At 48.8% G+C, this 17,942-nt stretch overlaps 2 protein-coding genes across 3 annotated transcripts in view; one reads left to right on the plus strand and one right to left on the minus strand.

The window, feature by feature from the left end:
- The window catches only part of ME1 (malic enzyme 1), a 297,390-nt gene that overhangs the window by 26,513 nt on the left and 252,935 nt on the right, over positions 1–17,942 (minus strand). The gene's annotated exons all lie outside the window — the stretch shown is intronic.
- Positions 1–17,942, plus strand: part of LOC149872870 (uncharacterized) — a 28,750-nt gene that overhangs the window by 4,000 nt on the left and 6,808 nt on the right. The window contains exons 2-3 of the mRNA XM_090035770.1: positions 5,215–5,332; positions 10,157–10,838. Of these exons, the coding sequence (XP_089891896.1) occupies positions 10,274–10,838 (565 nt within the window). The 5' untranslated portion in view covers positions 5,215–5,332; positions 10,157–10,273. The remainder of the gene's footprint in view (positions 1–5,214; positions 5,333–10,156; positions 10,839–17,942) is intronic.

The raw sequence follows: 17,942 nt of genomic DNA on the forward strand, positions 1-17,942 counted from the left end.
AACACAAATATTGGTGCACAGAGGCATTAACTACTCAAAAATTGCAATAAATAATACACGTCATATGTATGAGTCATCATAATTATATTAAATGTTCCAGCTTGCACACTTTGAGAGAAAAAAAGTGAGGCAAAATTCATGCCTTCTTGCAGAGGAGTTAATAGCTGTATTTTCATCCCTTTAAAACTGGATTAATAGAAAGCTTGACCAAGTCAGATAGAAAGTATTAGTTTCTTAAACCTATTATATACGTGACAGTTGTGGTCCTCAAGTATTATTACACACACACACACACACACACACACACACGTTTCTTTTAAACCAAGATAAAATATTTCTCAACAAGCACAAATATAATTTTGCTAGTTACAGAAGTGGCTGGTCTGTGTCAGTTAAGTTTTCATCTGAGGCCTGCCTCATCTATATTGGGGATTTCAGGAGTTGCTGGTCTATCACCAGTGTAACTGCATCAGGTAAAAACTCCAGTGCGGACATGGAAATAAACGATACAAGCTGTGATTTTACTGGTACAGGTTACTCTGCCTTTAACTAAGTCTGAAATAATTTGGGAGCTACTGGATACTCCAACTTCAAAAATTATAGCACATTTTTAGGTGCCTAAATAAAGAAAAATTAACCAAGCCAAGCCATTTAAAATGACAATTTTTTTTACTGTTTTTATCAAAGTACCTAGGAGTCCTCATCATGGACCAGAATAAAATTGTATTAGACATTATAAAAACAATAAAAAAGGAAGATGGTTCTTTCCTCGAAAGGCTTAAAAGTAGGGGTGCACCGATAAAGATTTTTTGGGATGATACTGATGGCCAATTATTGACTAGCCATATTGACCAATACCAATCTAATTGCCAATATGCCACCTGGCAGCTTGGAGAGCAGCGTCCAGCTGGTAAGTCTGTTGGGAAGGAAGGGGAGTGGAGGGTGCAGATCAAGGCCCCCACAGCGAGGGAGGGAGTGTAGCGGGGGCAGGCGCTGCCCAGCTAGGGCAGGGCGGGACGGAGCCACAGCTCATCTGGATGCAGCATTTATCAGCAACATTATAGGCCATATCAGCCAAAAAAAGTCGACTGCCGATAATGTAAATTTTCCTTTTTTGGTGCCGATGCAATATGAACCGATATATCAGTGCACCGCTAATTACAAGCCAACTCTAAGGCAAGAGATAAGAGACAGATGCAAACAGATGGGGAAATTGTGGAGATAACATCATAAAATGCTTGCAAGAACCTTGACTGCATGGCTAGATTGGATACTATACTTCGCCAACATCTTCCTGACTATACCTTGAAAGTCTCACTAGAGGAAAATTGACGTCGTTTGTCTAAGTTCACACAATTATCAATATCCTTCCTAGTATAATTCCATTAACGAGCTAGAAGTTTTACTATAGGCAAGTTTGGTTCTTTAAATCCTAGTAGTGGGTTTTCTTTGGCAAGAACTTAATTTTTGTTTAGCACAAATTAAAAATCTAATTTAAAAATCTTTGGTGTGGTGATGTGATGCGGTGCAAATTACATCACTGCATTTGCTCTGCTCCTCCTCTTCTCTGGACAATAACCACAAGACCTGGCATTTTTTTTTTCCTGCAACAGCAGGAAATGTTTCTAAGTGGGACCACAAGAAGTTGTGTAGGTCTGTTATGTGGTTAGTACTGCCTGAGATGCTTTGGCTTACACAACACAAGTTTATCTTGACTCATCTTTGATCATGGAGATTTTCCACAGTTCTGTTCACTTCTACAGATTGCTTAAGTGTCTGAAATACAACAATTTAAGTAGTAGGGTGATATTCTCATATGCCTATATGGGTATTAATTATTCTCCTAGAATTAGTGCCACAGAAATTCAGTGAAACATGCACCTGGTTTTCTCTGTGGGTAAAATGCAAAAGCCTCTTGAGAGTGCAGTAAAATTAGCCACTTAGGCATGTTTAGGATGTAGATGATGCACTGCTAATGAAGCTTTCCAGAAGATGTCACTGTAGTCTAAAAATGCATTTTTTGAGGTTAATCTTTTTACTTACCTACTTCACCAAAAAAAAAAACAAAACAAAACTTTGAAAGCTTGCTTTGATTAATCTAAAACAAAGGATTATAATAATGAGTTTTTTTGAAAAGTATTAAACACTTTTCTTGAGATTTTTAGGGCATAAATAAAAACAGACAGACGTGTTCCAGGGAAAGAGAGAGATTGACTGACTGATTGCTGGCAAATAGCTGGGGATTCAACAAAATCCAACTGGTTGCATACCAAATCATCCACTTGACTTTCAACAGCTCATCTGGTGAGACATTAAATAAGCCAAGAATGACAGACCTCTCCAGGATTGGCAACTCAGTCCATTACACAACTTGTTTAGTGAGGGGATCCAGGATCTGATAAAATTGTAAAAAATTTAAATGAGCTTAAGAGAGCTAAAAAGGGCTGAACAGTAAGGCTGTGTGAAGCTTCAGGTGCTGATTCAGTTGGGAGGAGATTCAGCCTGATTCGGCGGCTGAATCTCCAAATTGAATTGGGAGACCAATAAAAAGGTCTGAATCAATTTAAAGCTCTCCAAACTGATCTGAAAAGATTCAGAGAGCTTCAGACAATCCCCACTTGCTGCCAGAGGGAGCTAGACCCGGACTCTGGTAAGTAGGCCCAGATGCCGGTAAGTAGGGGGCAGGGTGGAGGGGGTGGCTGAAGAAGGGGGGCAGGGACCATGGGAGGGACCCCCACCAGGCCCCATCCCCTGCTTGCTCCCTCAGCACCACTGAGCACCCCCTGCCCATTTTCCCAGACCTGTCAATGGCTGCCCTGCCCAGCCCCAGCATCCCGGCTCTTCAAAAAAAAAACCAAAAAAACTACCACTAACTGGCTCCTGCCAGGCAGTGGGGCAGTCCCTGCTGCCTGCCACAGCCCCACGCTGTGCAGCGGGCTCTGCCACAAGCTCCCATCCCCCACCCACTTCTAGCCCTATCAATGGCTGCCTCACCCGGCCCCAGCACCCCAGCACTTAAAAAAGCCCTCCACTCACCAGCTGCTGCAGCAGCTGTCAGGGCTTCTGGCAGAGCACCCCGATGCAGCAGGGATCACCCCTGCTTGGCAGGGGCCAGTGAGTGCAGTGCTGAGCTTTTTTTTGTCCCTCCCCATCCCCCTGCCTGGCTAGGGCCAGGCAGGGCAGCCATTGACAGGGCTGGGAGAGCAGACGGAGATGAGGCCTGTTTGATTCAGTGGCGGCCAAATCTCCAAATCAGATTCAGCTGAATCGATTCAGGACAGGGATTCGAATCACCAAATTGAATCACTGTCTCTCGAATTGGCCGAATCTGAATCCAAAGCAAATACTAGCTTCCCACGGGCCTGCTGAAGAGATAGACCTAAAAATTGGAGTTGAGTATTTCAAAGTTAGTTTGAGAAGAATTTAAAAGAGAGTTGGGTGAATGAGTCTTCTAATCAGCTTTGAAAAAAATCTCAATTTAAAAGTTCTGTTATCCACAGAACAGGAAAGACAGAGGCAATAGCTTTGCCTCTTCATGCTGGTAAGGCAGTGAGGGGGGAGGGCAGAGGGGATAGTTACAAAGGGGAGGAGATTGTGCAGTCCCCATGCCTACTTAAACCTGGACTGAGACCCACCTGCTCATTCAATGTGGGCTTCAAAGCCATCACAGAGTGATCCACTGTGGTCTTTCCCTTTCTGACCAGATATAGTTAAGAAAAATGAAATTACTGAAATTTTTGGCAATAAGGCTCATCTGTCAGGTAGCTGGGAGTGAGAAAGAGCTACAACCCAAAGTTTAGCATCTTAACTCCAGGATTCCAGCAGCTCTCAGTTACCTATTCACCTGGCAGCAAAACTAGTGGACTTCTTCATTGTGCTCCACTAGCTACTGCCACTGACTCTGCCAGCCTAGAGAAGGATTCTCTAGCAAAGGGAAGGAGACAGTTTAGTCCTCATGTCTCCTTCTTGAAATGAGAACCATAATTCTAAAATAAAGACAGACATGAGGAAAATTACTGAATTGAGCAGAGCTAGCACAACAGCCTGATGACATATCTTATCACAGCTGTTACTGCTGCCTTCCTGTATTCAAGTTTTTCTGTAGTACTGTCATGGGCCAGGAAGGACAAGAGAGCCTACACCAAGGGACTACTTTGATCTTCATCTGACTGCAAAATTCTGAGCTGCCAGTATAGTATCCCCTGTTGCCACAGTATCCAACACACACTCTCTGAGTAGAGCATCTGGACCTAATGTCAGAGACTGCTACAGACTTCATGAGAACGGAAAAATTAAACACTGTGAACAAAATCTTGGCATTGTTATAAGAATGAACAATAGAACTTGAATAAAATCTGTTGTTCTCTCCAATACAGATAAGAAGATACATTTTCCTTGCAGGAGATGGAATTGCATTGTAGTCCTGTTGGTAATATGCTGTCTTCCTCCTTCAGCATCATTATACATTAACTAAATTAAGGCACTTGGAATAACACTTAGCATATTTGAACCAGTGACCCAAAACTGCATCCTATTACCAGTCCTTTTAGCCATCCAGTTCACGTATGTCACTTTAGGAAGAAATTTCACACCAGAAACTTAAGAGAAAGCACCTTTCAGAAGACATATTACCATGCTGCTGCTGTTTACCATTTATAAAGAAGTAGCAACTTGAGGCCTCAATCAAGTCAGGGGCTTACTGTCCTAGGCACTATGCAATGAAGAATAACTGACAGGTCTTGCTCAAAAGAGCTTACAATAAAACCAATAGACCAGTCAGGGGGCTCCCAATTTGAGGCAGTTACAATGGAGAGGGAAGAGAATAAAAATCAGCTGGCTCCAGGACAAAAACATCCAGCAGGAGAACAAGAAAGCTTGAAAGATGAAGGAGATTGTATAGATTCAAACAAACTCTGCTTTTCTGTGCTTGGCAGGCCTGTCATGGCACAGAAAGGTACTTTTTCAGAAGCATTAACACTTAATAAGTAGACTACTGGATTAATTACAAAACTGGGTTATGTTAAAGTTGAAACAACAGAAATAGACTTCTAGCTAAGGCTACCACAGTGCCCAAGACCCACACAGTGTAGTTAGATAACATTTATCAACTAGAATTCTAAGTTTTCTGAGGGTCAAACATGCGGTAATACTTCAAAACAACAAAGCCTAATTGAAGATGTCGGCTACAATTTAGCATGTTGTTTTTTGTTTCAGTCTTGCATTACTTAGCACCAACCAACCTCTCGGATAATCTGGTTTAAAAAATGAATGAGGCAACTTGAAAATACAGACAGTGCCAGATCAGTAACCAGCGCAGTATCTTGGAGACAAGGTAATGTGAGCTAAATGCTTTATGTAGTGCAAACTGCGTTAATCAGATGACAAGAACAGATTAACAAACAACAGCAGGTTTCTCCAAAGATGACATGCATGTATGAAGGACTATATTAACAAACCTTGATATTTTAGAGGGAAAAAGAAGTGTCATAAATATTGCAGGTCCTTATAATAGTATGGCAAAATTAAACAGAAGAATTCAGTAGATATAACTGAGAGTCTACAAAAAACAGTTCTGCAGTCCCAATTTTACAGGACAACTCATTTTAGATAGTCCAATGCCGTCAAAGAACATTACAAGGAAAGTATACCCAAAGCACAGTATCTGACATCGGGCTTAAAATAGAATTACATCATAAAATCAATGAGTCGGAAGGGACCTAAACAGATCATCTAGTCCGACCCCCTGCCATGGGCAGGAAGGAGCACAAGCGGTGGCAGGGATCATAAGATCCCAGCCAGGTGCCTGTCCAGTCTCCACTTGAAGATTTCCAGGGAAGGTGAGAGCACCACCTCTCTGGGAAGCCCATTCCAGGTTCTGTACACCCTTACGGTGAAGTAGTTCTTCCTAATATCTAACCTAAACCTATCCTCCCTCAGTTTGTGGCTGTTGTTCCTGTGTCTCCAAGGGGGGCTCTGGTGAACAGCTTTTCCCCGAGTCCCTGCTGGTGGCCCCTGATAAAGTTGTAGGCAGCCACAAGATCCCCCCTCAATCTCCTCTTTTGGAAACTAAAGAGATTCAGGTCCCTCAGCCTCTCCTCATAGGGCTGGCCACGGAGGCCCTCAACCATACGAGCGGCCTCCTCTGGACCCTCTCCAGGTTCTCCACATCCCTCTTGAAGTGCAGTGCCCAGAACTGGACACAGTACTCCAGCTGTGGCCTGACTAGTGCCGCATAGAGGGGGAGCAAGACCTCTCTGGACCTGTTAGTGATGCCCCGTTGATGCAGGACAGGGTGCAGTTGGCTCTGCCTATTGCTTCATTACATTGGCGACTCATATTCGTCCTGGAGTCAATCCTGACTCCAAAATCCCTCTCTGCCTCTGTGCTGCTGAGAGGGTCAGCCCCTAACCTATAACCATAATGCTGGTTCCCTCTCCCCAGGTGCAGCACTCTGCACTTGTCCTTGTTGAACTGCATCCTATTCATATCTGCCCACTTCTCTAACCTATCCAGGTCTGCCTGGATGTGGTCCCTGCCTGCTGGTGTATTCACTTTGCCCCACAGCTTGGTGTCATCAGCGAACTTGAACAGGGTGCACTTCACACCCTCATCCAGGTCGCTAATGAAGATGTCATCCTAACTGTCTGCATAGAAATAGGTACTTATCCCATAACATCATAGATTTCATAGACATTAGGGCTGGACGGGACCTCAGGAGATCATCGAGTCCAGCCCCCTGCCCAAAGGGCAGGAAGTCAGCTGGGGTCATAGGATCCCAGCAAGATAAGCATCCAATTTACTCTTGAAGGTGTTCAATGTAGGTGCTTGAACCACCTCCGCTGGCAGACTGTTCCAGACCTTGGGGGCTCGGACAGTAAAGAAATTCTTCCTTATGTCCAGCCTGAAATGGTCTCACAGTAGTTTATGACCATTCGACCTCGTCATCCCTTGGGGCGCTCTGGTGAACAAACGTTCCCCCAGATCCTGGTGGTCACCCCTGATAAACTTATAGGTGGCCATCAGCTCACCCCTGAGCCTGCACTTTTCCAGGCTAAAGAGCCCCATGGCTCTCAGCTTGTCATTGTAAGGTCTGTTTTCCTGACCTCTGATCATGCGCGTGGCTCTTCTCTGGACTCTCTCAAGCTTCTCCACATCCTTTTTGAATTGTGGAGCTCAAAACTGGACGCAGTACTCCAGCTGCAGCCACACCAAGGCTGAGTACAGGGGGAGAAGGACATCCTGGGATTTGCTTGAGAAGCATCTATGGATGCAAGCCAGCGTTTTGGTCGCTTTAGTAGCCGCAGCATCACCTTGTAGGCTCATGTTCATCTTGTGGTCAATGATGACCGCCAAGTCTCTTTCTTCTGTAGTGCTAGCCAGCATAGCACTGCCAAGCCTATAAGGATGCTGCAGGTTTTTTTCCTCAGGGTAGAGAGCCTTGCATTTTTTGGTGTTAAACACCATCAGGTTCTCATCTGCCCATTTGCTGAGCCTGTCCAGGTCAGCCTGGATCACCCGCCTATCTTCTGGCGTGGATGCTCTGCACCAAAGTTTGGTGTCATCGGCGAACTTGGCCAGTCCACTCCTGACTCCAATGTCCGCATCATTAATGAAGATGTTGAACAATATGGGTCCAAGGACAGCCTTGGTGGACCCCACTGGTCACAGGACACCATGATGAGTGACTGCCACCAATTACTACCCTCTGGGTCTGACCACAGAGCCAATTTCCCAGCCAGCATATCATGGTGGAGCCAAGGCCACAATTGGCCAGTTTTGCCAAGAGGTGATCATGGGATACCAGATGGAAGGCTTTTTTGAAGTCAAGATCTATGACATCAATCTCTTCTCCCTTGTCCAGGTGATAGGTCACCTGGTCGTAGAAGGAAATGAGATTGGTCAAGCAAGACCTACCCACAACAAGCCCCTGCTGGCTATCCCTTAGGATGTTGGCCTTGGCCAGTCCATTAAGGATGGCCTCTTTAATAAACTTTTCTAAGATCTTCCCTGCGATATAAGTCAGGCTGATAGGCCTATAGTTAGCCGGATCCACTTTCCTCCCTTTCTTGAAGATAGGCACCACATTGGCCTTCTTCCACTCTTCAGGCACTACACCAGGGCACCAGGAGTTTTCAAAGATCTGTGCCTCAGGCTGAGCTATGATGCTAGCCAGCTCCTTGAGTATCCTGGGCTATAAATTGTCAGGGCCTCTGACTTGAAGGTGTCCAGCTTCTCAAGATGTTCCTTCACGACATCAGCATTAATGGAAAGCAGGGGATCTCCCTCTCCCGGACCTCCCTGTCCTGTAGCGGGCATGGGTGTCCCATGGGACTGATGAAAGACCGACGCAAACTACCTATTTAATAGGCTGGCTTTTTCCTGGGCGTCAGTTGCGCCATCTGGTTCAGCAGGGGTCCAGTGTTGCCCTTGCTTTTCCTCCAGCTCCCTATCTGAAAAAGGACTTTTTATTGTCCTTGATGCTCAAAGCTAGTTGGAGTTCAGTTGCAACCTTGGCTTTCCTGGTTTGCTCCCTGTAGGTCCGGACCAGTGCAGAATAATCCTCCTTGGAGGTGAATCCCATCCTCCATCCTTTGTAGGCTTTTCTTTTTAGCCTCAGGAGGTCTCCTAGGTCCCTGGAGAGCCAGGGGGGCTGCTGTGCCCTCTTGCTGACTTTCCTCTGACACGGAATAGCTTGTGCATTGAGGATCGCTCCCTTCAGGAGCAGCCACTCTTCTTGAACACCCCTCTCCCTGGGGTCATGGTCCCTTAGGGCCTCACTGACAAGCCTCCTGAACTTGTCAAAGTCAGCTTTCCTGAAGTCGAGGACTTCCGTGTTGCTGCCTGACTTGCCAGCTTTACAGCAGATGGTGAAGGTGATCAGGTCATGGTCACTGTCACCCAGCTTCCCATCGATCGCTAGGTTGCTGATTAGGTCAGCCCCAGTAGCCAGTACCAGGTCGAGCACCGCTTTGCCTCTTGTTGGGCCATAGACATCTTGAGTCAGGTAGCGGTCATCCACGCATGAGAGGAAGCTTTGCGACCACTCGGATTTTGCTGAGTGATCCTCCCACAAGATGTCCGGGTAATTGAAGTCACCCATGACAACCATGGTCCTGGAGCATGCGGCCTCAGCCAGTTCCCAGGCAAACTCCTGGTCAAGCTCTTGACTTTCGGTGGGAGGTCTGTAATAGACTCCCACTGTTGTGTCCCCTGTGCCAGGTTCCCCATTGATTTTAACCCAGAGGGTCTCCAGTTGTCCACCCTGGTCGCCAATATCAGCTTGGAGGGACATGTAGCTTTCCTTAACATAGAGAGATACACCCCCGCCCCTTTTATCTACATGATCCCTCCTGTACAGGGTATAGCCATCTATACCCGAGGTCCTTTCAGGGGTGGAGTCCTACCAGGTCTCTATCCCTATGACATCATAATTATTTGCATTAAGCAGGAGGACGAGCTCCTCCTGCTTATTCCCCAAGCTCCTAGCATTTCTGTACAGGCAGGCAAGTGTCCCCTTGGGGGCTCTTGCCTTGACCACAGATTGTACCAGGGCTGGGGCAGGGGTGGGCTCCCTTAAGTGCCTTGGCCTGCTGGCTTTGCAAGGGTTGCTCAGTGGGCTAGCAGCGGCGGTAGTCCCCCCGTCCCCCAATGGGCTTAGTTTAAAGCCCAGTGGAGCAGGTCAGCCAGTCTGGCTGAGAAGAGCCTCCTCCCCAGGGAAGAGAGGTGGAGGCCATCTCTTTCCAGCAGCTTGCTGCCTGGCTTGCCAAAGAGCAGGCTGTGGTCATGGAAGCCAAAGCCTGCCTGATGACACCAGCACCACAGCCTTTGGTTGACTATGTGGATCCTCCGTTCCCTCCTCAGCCCATAGCCCAAGACTGGGAGGATCGACGAGAACACAGGGCTTCCCAGGGCTTGTCTGAGGCCTCCACCCAGATAGAGCCTGCAGGGGGGCTGGCATCCCCCAACCCCCTGGCCTGTGGGAGCTGCACAGCAAGGCCTGGGGGGGGCAAGGACTAGGGACCCCCACACCTGTCCTCCAAGCTCCCGCCCTAGGGTCCTGGAGTCACAGGTGAGGGAGCTCCAGGAGGAGGTTAGCAGGCTGAGGGAAGTCCGAGAGGCAGAGGAAGAAATTGACAGATATTTTCTTTCCCTGCAGGATTGTACGACCAAGAAGGATGCACCTCAAGGAGTGCCCTCCACTGCTAAGTGGCAGACGGTCACCTCCCATGCCAGGGCTGCTCGTAACACGGCAGCACCAGTTCCTCCAGTCCGGATGGAGAAGAGGTACGAGGCCTTGGCAGCCCTGGAGGAAGAGGAAGGAGAGGATGAAACAGGGGAGGAGGCAACTCCACGCTCCCCATGTCCTGTGCAGGCTGAAGGAAACAAGCAGGCCAAGAGGAGAAAGCGTCACGTGATCATCATTGGTGACTCCATCCTGAGAGGTACGGAGGGCCCGGCGTGGGAGGTCTACTGCCTACCTGGAGCGAGAATTCAGGACGTGAAGGGGATGCTCCAAACTGTAATCCAGCCCACCGATTATTACCCCATGGTCCTAGTGCATGTGGGCACTAATGATGCAGCCAGGAGATGCCCTGATCGCCTGATGGAGGACTACCACGCTCTGGGGTGCGTGCTGAAGGAGATGGGCACACAGGTGGTTTTCTCTTCTATCCTGCCGGTGAGTCGACATGGCAGACGGCATGAAACGTGCATCACGGAGACCAACTGGCAGCTACAGGACTGGTGCTTCGAGGCGGGCTTTGGCTTCCTCAGCCATGACCGGCATATCACGACGAGAGACATGCTTGGATGGGATGGGCTCCACCTTTCCCCTAAAGGTAAGTGTGTGTTCTCTTCTAGGTTGGCGGACTTCCTCCAGTGGGCTTTAAACTAGACTCGTTAGGGGAAAGGGAAGTTGAGGGCGGAGGAAACATTGGCCTGCCAAACCAAGCAACACCCACAACTACAGCCCAGCCTAGACCAACGAGCAAAACAAATAAACAGGTAAGCGACAGGAGCCAGGATAACGCTGGGACTAGGGGGTCAGTACACACATCTACAGGAGGCCTCAAATGCCTCTACACAAACACTTGTAGTATGGGAAACAAGCAGAAGGAACTCACCTTCCTGCTGGCTGACACCAGCCTGGATATAGTGGGGATCATTGAAACGTGGTGGGACTCAACGCATGACTGGGCGGTGAATGTCAAGGGCTATGGGCTGTACAGGAGGGACAGGATAGGAAGGAGAGGTGGGGGTGTGGCACTCTATATTAAGGAGGAGTGCACATCCTCGTCAATTAGCAAGGAGTCAGAGGAAGGGCACTCTGAAGTGCTTTGGGTTAGAGTACAAGGCAGTCGAGGGGAAAGAGACTTAACAGTGGGGGTCTACTACAGACCTCCCAACCAGGGGGAAGAGCTTGACCAGGAATTCTTAGGTCAGCTCACAGAAGTAGTGAAGTCTAAGGATGTAGTAGCCATGGGGGACTTGAACTTCCCAGATATCTGCTGGAAAGAGCAGTCAGCCAGGTCTGACCGCTCATGTAGGTTCTTAGACAGAGTGCAGGACCTCCCTCCATCTAACCCAGGAGGTGCACAGCCCCACCAGGGGAGATGCCTTGTTGGACCTAGTGCTGGCCACAGGTGATGACCTGGTGAGGGGGCTGCAGGTGCTCGAACACCTGGGCGACAGTGATCATTGCCTGCTGGAATTCACCATCCAGCGCAAGGTGGCAAAGGCATGCAGTAAGGCAGCAGCCCTAGATTTCAGGAGGGCAAACTTCAATGAGCTAAGGAGGATAGTTGGGGAAGCACTGAAGGCCCAGAGGGGAGGCGAGCCAGGTGTCCAAGGAGAGTGGTCGCTCCTAAAGGAGATGATCCTCCAAGCCCAAAGAAAGGTAATCCCAACGAGGATCAAAGGGAGCAGGAGGGCACACAAGCCTCCGTGGCTCACCAAAAGCATCCGGGAATGTCTCCTTGCTAAAAGGGAGGTGCACACCCAATGGAAAGAAGGGGACATCACCAGGGATGACTATACTGCAGTTGCTCGGGGATGTAGGGGGGCAGTCAGGGAGGCCAAGGCAGCAATGGAATTAGGACTAGCTTCCCAGATTAAGGACAATAAGAAGTCCTTTTTTAAATACATAAGGGGGTAAAAAGAAGGTTCCGGGTAATGTGGGGCCCCTGCAGGACGCGTTGGGAAATTTGGTCGTCACACCAGACGACAAAGCTAACATGTTTAATGATTTCTTTCCCTCTGTCTTCCTAAGTAGGGACCAGAACAGTCACCTCCCTGCTGGGCCCCCTCGGGCCCCAGGGGAGGCACACCTGGGCCAAGGATTAGTGAGGAACTAGTTAGGGAACTACTAGAGGGACTGGACGTATTCAAGTCAGCCGGTCCAGATGAGCTCCACCCTAGAGTTCTAAAGGAATTGGCCGAGGTCATTGCAGGACCCCGGCACGGCTTTACGAGCACTCGTGGTGCTCTGGTGTGGTGGTAGAGGACTGGAAGAGGGCCAACGTGGTTCCCATCTTCAAAAAGGGGAAGAAGCAGGACCCGGGGAACTATAGGCCAGTTAGTCTTACCTCAATCCTAGGCAAGCTCTTTGAGAAAGTTATTCTGGCACACATTCAGGAGGGGCCAGCAGGGGACTGCATGCTTAGGGGCAACCAGCATGGGTTCATCAGTGGCAGGTCCTGTCAGACCAACCTGGTGGTCTTTTATGATCAGATCACCAAATCATTAGATGCAGGGGGAGCAGTGGACATAGTCTTCCTGGACTTCTGGAAGGCTTTCGACACTGTCTCTCACCCCATTCTCATTAAGAAACTGGGGGGCTGTGGTGTCGACACCCACACAGTCAAATGGGTCATCAACTGGCTGGAGGGCCGCACCCAGAGGGTGGTAGTAGATGGGTCCTCAACCTGGAAGGACGTGGTTCCGCAGGGCTCAGTCCTTGGGCCCGCACTGTTCAACATCTTCATCAGGGACTTGGACGAGGGGGTAAAAAGCACCCTGTTCAAATTTACTGATAACACTAAGATGTGGGGGGATGTGGGCACGCTAGAAGGATACAACAGGCTACAATCAGACCTAGACAGGTTACAAGGGTGGGCGGATGAAAACAGGATGGGATTCAACACAGACAAGTGCAAAGTGATGCACCTGGGGAGGAACAACCGGCACCATACCTACAGGTTGGGGAACTCCCCTCTTGTCAGCACAGAGGTGGAAAAGGATCTTGGAGTCATCATTGCCTCCACGATGAACATGGGCCGGCAGTGTGGGGAGGCAGTCAGGAAGGCCAACCGCACCTTGTCATGTAACCACAGAAGCATCTCGAGCAGGTCCAAAGAGGTGATGCTCCCCCTCTGGGCAGCACTGGTCAGGCCGCAGTTGGAGTACTGCGTCCAGTTCTGGGCGCCGCACTTCAAGAGGGATGTCGACAGCATGGAGAGGGTCCAGAGGAGGGCCACTCGCATGATCAGGGGACAACAGGGCAGGCCCTATGAGGAGAGGCTACAGGACCTGAACCTGTTCAGCCTCCAAAAGAGAAGGCTGAGGGGGGATCTTGTGGCCTGTTATAAACTAGTCAGGGGGGATCAGCAAGCACTGGGGGAGTCACTGTTCCCCCGAGCACCCCCAGGAGTGACCAGGAATAACGGTCACAAGCTGGCAGAGGGTAGATTTAGGCTAGATATCAGGAGGCACTACTTCTCTGTCAGGGCGGCTAGGATCTGGAACCAACTTCCAAGAGAAGTGGTGCAGGCTCCTACCCTGGGGGGTTTTAAGAGGAGGCTAGACGAACACCTTACTGGACCCCAGTACTCTTTCCTGCCATGGCAGGGGGTCAGACTAGATGATCTACTCAGGTCCCTTCCGACCCTAGAAACTATGAAACACCACCTGTGCCCCCAGGCCTTTTAGCCCCACTCCCAGATTACAGAACTAAGTGAAAGCTCAAATAACAAAACAAATTGGCCCATAAATAGAGACCTGAGAAAAGCAGAGTCGACACCTGTAAAAACAGGAGTACTGTTATGCTGCAAGGTAGTGGGGCCAATCTTTTTGGCAGGTGTGCCACAAATTAACCCTGAACCCCTCTCAAGTGCCATTCCACTCCCCTTCTCCTGCCCGATCTGCTGCTCTGTTTCCTGCCCCATCTGTCTCCGCACTGCCTGTCCCTGCCCCAGTCTGCTATGTGCCACACTGAGGCTGTCCATGCTACTTATGGCACATGCTGCAGGTTGGCCACCTCTGCCGTAAGGGATGCTAAATAATAGAAAGAAAAGAACGCAGACACTTCTGCTCTGAGGTACACTATTTGGGCCTATGAGCCTTGATCTGGTCACCTAGAAGTTACCTCTGTGTATCATTGCTAAGGCCATGAATGTCTGTACCCTTTTCTTGGGTGTGGAGGACACACAATATCCCACACACAGAGTCCTCTGTTCTCCCTCCCTCCAAGGGAGTAGGGTGGAGGGAGGGAGAGCACTGGACCCATGATAGTCTGCCCAAAGGCAAGCTGTCAGGGAGCCCTGTGCAGACCTTGCTATGAAAAATCCCACCCCTCATCCAGCCAACCAACTGACTCACTTCCCCCTGTGGGACAATGGCCCCTCCCTCCTGCCAATCAGCACCCTGGCAGAATGTCCCTGCCTCGCCCCTGCTGCTCCAGGCTGACCTGGAGCAGTCTGGGCTGAGGCACGCTGTTGTGCTGCCTTAGCAAAATACCCCCCATCTCTCCTCACACCACTCTGTCTGCCCAGAGGAGTGCAAGGAACAGTGGCTATTCTGCAGTAGTAACCTGGGGGGCTCCCACATGGGAGAATGTCCCCTGCATCAATCAGCTGATTAGTGGGATGGAGACAGGCCATTCTCCCAGGGCTGTAGCACTTTTGGGGCTGTATGTGGCAGCTGCTGCTTTTTAGCAGCTGCCAATTGCCATTTGACAGTCTGCCTCCTTCCAAGCAGGGAAGGACAGGGACAGGGTGGCCCAGGAAGCAGCTCTTCAGTGACCTCTGGCTGGAGAGTCTGCCTGTGAAGTACTCCAGCCAGGATGCTGGAATGCATGTAGACTGTTGCTTCCAGGGTGTTTTTCTACCAGTAATGATTTCAGTAGCTGTATGTAAAGGAAAAAGAGGGGAAAGAAGCAGGTATGGTGCATTTTCCTCATCACATGGCATAGCTCGTAATAAGTTGGAGTAGTCATCAGAATGCTCTAGCCTGTAACATGCAATACTTAGGATGAGTTAATCAGAGGTGCTAAGTACATGGGGGCCCCAGGGCTTTGCCCCCCCCTTGGGAAGACGGCTGTTACCTGAAATGTATAAAACTTTCCACATGCTCATCATCTTAGCCCTCTCTCCTGCCAAAAATAAAAGTTGGTGTCTGTTGTGTTAACTGCACTTAAAATGCTAGAAACCAAATGTTCAAAGAGTAAAATGCATGCTAAGTGGCATCACAGCATAACAAAGTTAGGACCTTTCCAGTGTGGAGTAACTCCAGATTGTGCTGCCTACCGCATGTTGAGCTAATGTCTTACAGATCCACAAAGGTAATATGATCAGGAGACTGGTGCAGTAAGGGGGCTGGGACCAACAAACAGCTGTCTGTGAATCCTAGCCCTGCCCCCAGAACATCGCTGTACAGGCAGTCCTCGACTCTATGACATTCAAGTTATGACGAATGGCACTTATGACACTTATAAGATTTTCAACTTTCTGACATCAGTTTTGACTACCGTGCTCGATCTGATGCAATGCCATGCCAGCAAACAAGTGCTCTGCACCACCCATCTCCCTGCACTGATCTGCCAAGGCCCCTCAAAAAGTCCATCCAAGTCACCTCAAGGAGTTCCTTCCTAATCAATGATTGCTATTTACAATATAAATATATTAATGTAATTCCTCATCTATAATTGACCGAGTACAAAATTCTGGGTTATTTTTGGTGAAAATAGGGTATCAGGCCTTGGTTTAGGAACCCATCCCCCATTTATAACATTGTTCCTTTGGGAAAAATTGGTTCCAAGTTACAACATTTGGACTTAAGACACGGTTTTCAGGATCCAATTGTCGTAAGTCTGAGGACTGGCTATACACCAGTATTCAACAGCTCCAGCACTTAGAATCATAGAAAGTTAGGGTTGGAAAGGGCCTCATTTAGTCCAACCCCTACTCAAAGCAGGACCATCCCCAACTAGATCATCCCAGCTTTATCTAGCTACTCCCATGTTTTACTACCCTCCTAGTAAGAAAAAAATCTTCCTAATATCTAACCTAAACTTCTTTTGCTGCAATTTGAGACTACTGTCATCTGCCACCACTGAGAACAGTTAGGCTCCATCCTCTTTAACCCTCCCCCCCTTCAGGTAGTTGAAGGCTGCTATTAAATCCCCTCTCAGTCTCCTCTTCTCTAGACTAAATAAGCCCAGTTCCCTCAGTCTTTCCTCATAAGTCACACTCCGCTCTGGCTGCAGCAGCTGCTGCCTCCCACACATGGTAGCTGGGGCTTGAGTGCTACTGACTGGCTGCAGCTGGTGCCCACCGGGAGGGAGCAGGCAGGATGCAACCATAGCCCTGGCAGCTGGGAGCCCCCTCTGGCAGGGCTGGGGGGAGCAGGGGCTGCATTCCTGGCAGGGAGTGAGGGGGTGGGGGTCAGGAGTGAGGACTGGCAGGCCCAGGGGGCTGAAGGGCATCAGTAGGAACAAGAGGGTGTTCGGGTTAGGAGTGAAGGGCAAATACAATAAAAAAACTAATTTATTTTATATGTCAGGAGGGCCCTCAGGAAGAAAAACGTTGAGAACCCCTGATCTAAAGTAGTGTGTGAAGTGTTGGGGTCCGTATTTTAAGAAGCATTTGGAGACGTTAGAGAGGGTCCAGCAGGTGGCAAAAATAATAAAGGGCCTGGAAGGAAAGTTATATGAGAAGAGGTTGAAAAACAGGCATGTTCATTTTGTAGAAAAGGGAGTTAAGAGGGGACATGATAGCAGTCTTCAAATACCTGAAAGGCTGCCATAAAGAGGAAAGAAAACACCTTCTCTCTTGCTGCAGAGACTAGGACATGGACCAATGGCTTGAAGTTGCAGCAAAGTAAGTTTAGAAAACGAAATCTTCACTGGTAGAATAGTGAGGCAATGGAATTGACTGCCCAGAAAAGCTGTGGACTCTCCATCACTGGAGGTCTTCAAGAGGCTCAACAGCCACTGGCCAGGGATGATCTAGGCATAGATATGCCCATCTTCTTCTATGGCTATTTCCAATGCTTCTGGGCTTTGCTGGTTGCTGCATGGAGCCAGAAGGAAATTCCTCACATGCCCCCTACCCAGCTACATGTAAATCCAGAGGTTCCTGGCTACAGGGTGTTACTCCTCCACCCAGGATCTCCGTATTTGGGGTCAGGAAGGACTTTTATTCCATGGTCAGACTGGTATGGACTTTGAGGTGTTTTGCCTTCCTCTGTCAGGAAGGTGGTGGGGGGGAGAGTGGGGGGGGGCTCTTCTTGGGATCTCTTGAGTGCATATTAACAAACTCCATAGCAGCAAGACACTGGTCACTGGCAGGTTAGGGTGTTGTGTCTTGCATTTTGTGTCAGGGTTGAGAGTGTAGTTTTGCTAATAGGTTAAAAAATGTATTAGTATATGATGGTTTGGATAGGGACGATCCTGCCTTAGGCAGTGGGTCGGACTTAGATGATCTCCAAGTCCCTCCCAGTCCTACTTCAGTAAGATTCTATGGATATAAACAACTAAGACAATTGTTATAATCAAATCTGAGGCTTCAGGGCTTCAGCTGATCTCCTCTGAGGTCAGAAAGAACTAATGCTGCCCCCCTCCTGTGAAGCATCAGAGATTGGCCAAAGTTGTAGACCATAACTGAGTGGGTTATATTCCAAGTGGTTTCACCTTACTCCTATAGTCAGGAACCTGCTGAATTTCTACC

This window comes from Crocodylus siamensis, chromosome 1, assembly GCF_052110815.1.
Source record: "Crocodylus siamensis isolate JL-2025a chromosome 1, ASM5211081v1, whole genome shotgun sequence".
Lineage (NCBI taxonomy): Eukaryota > Metazoa > Chordata > Crocodylia > Crocodylidae > Crocodylus > Crocodylus siamensis.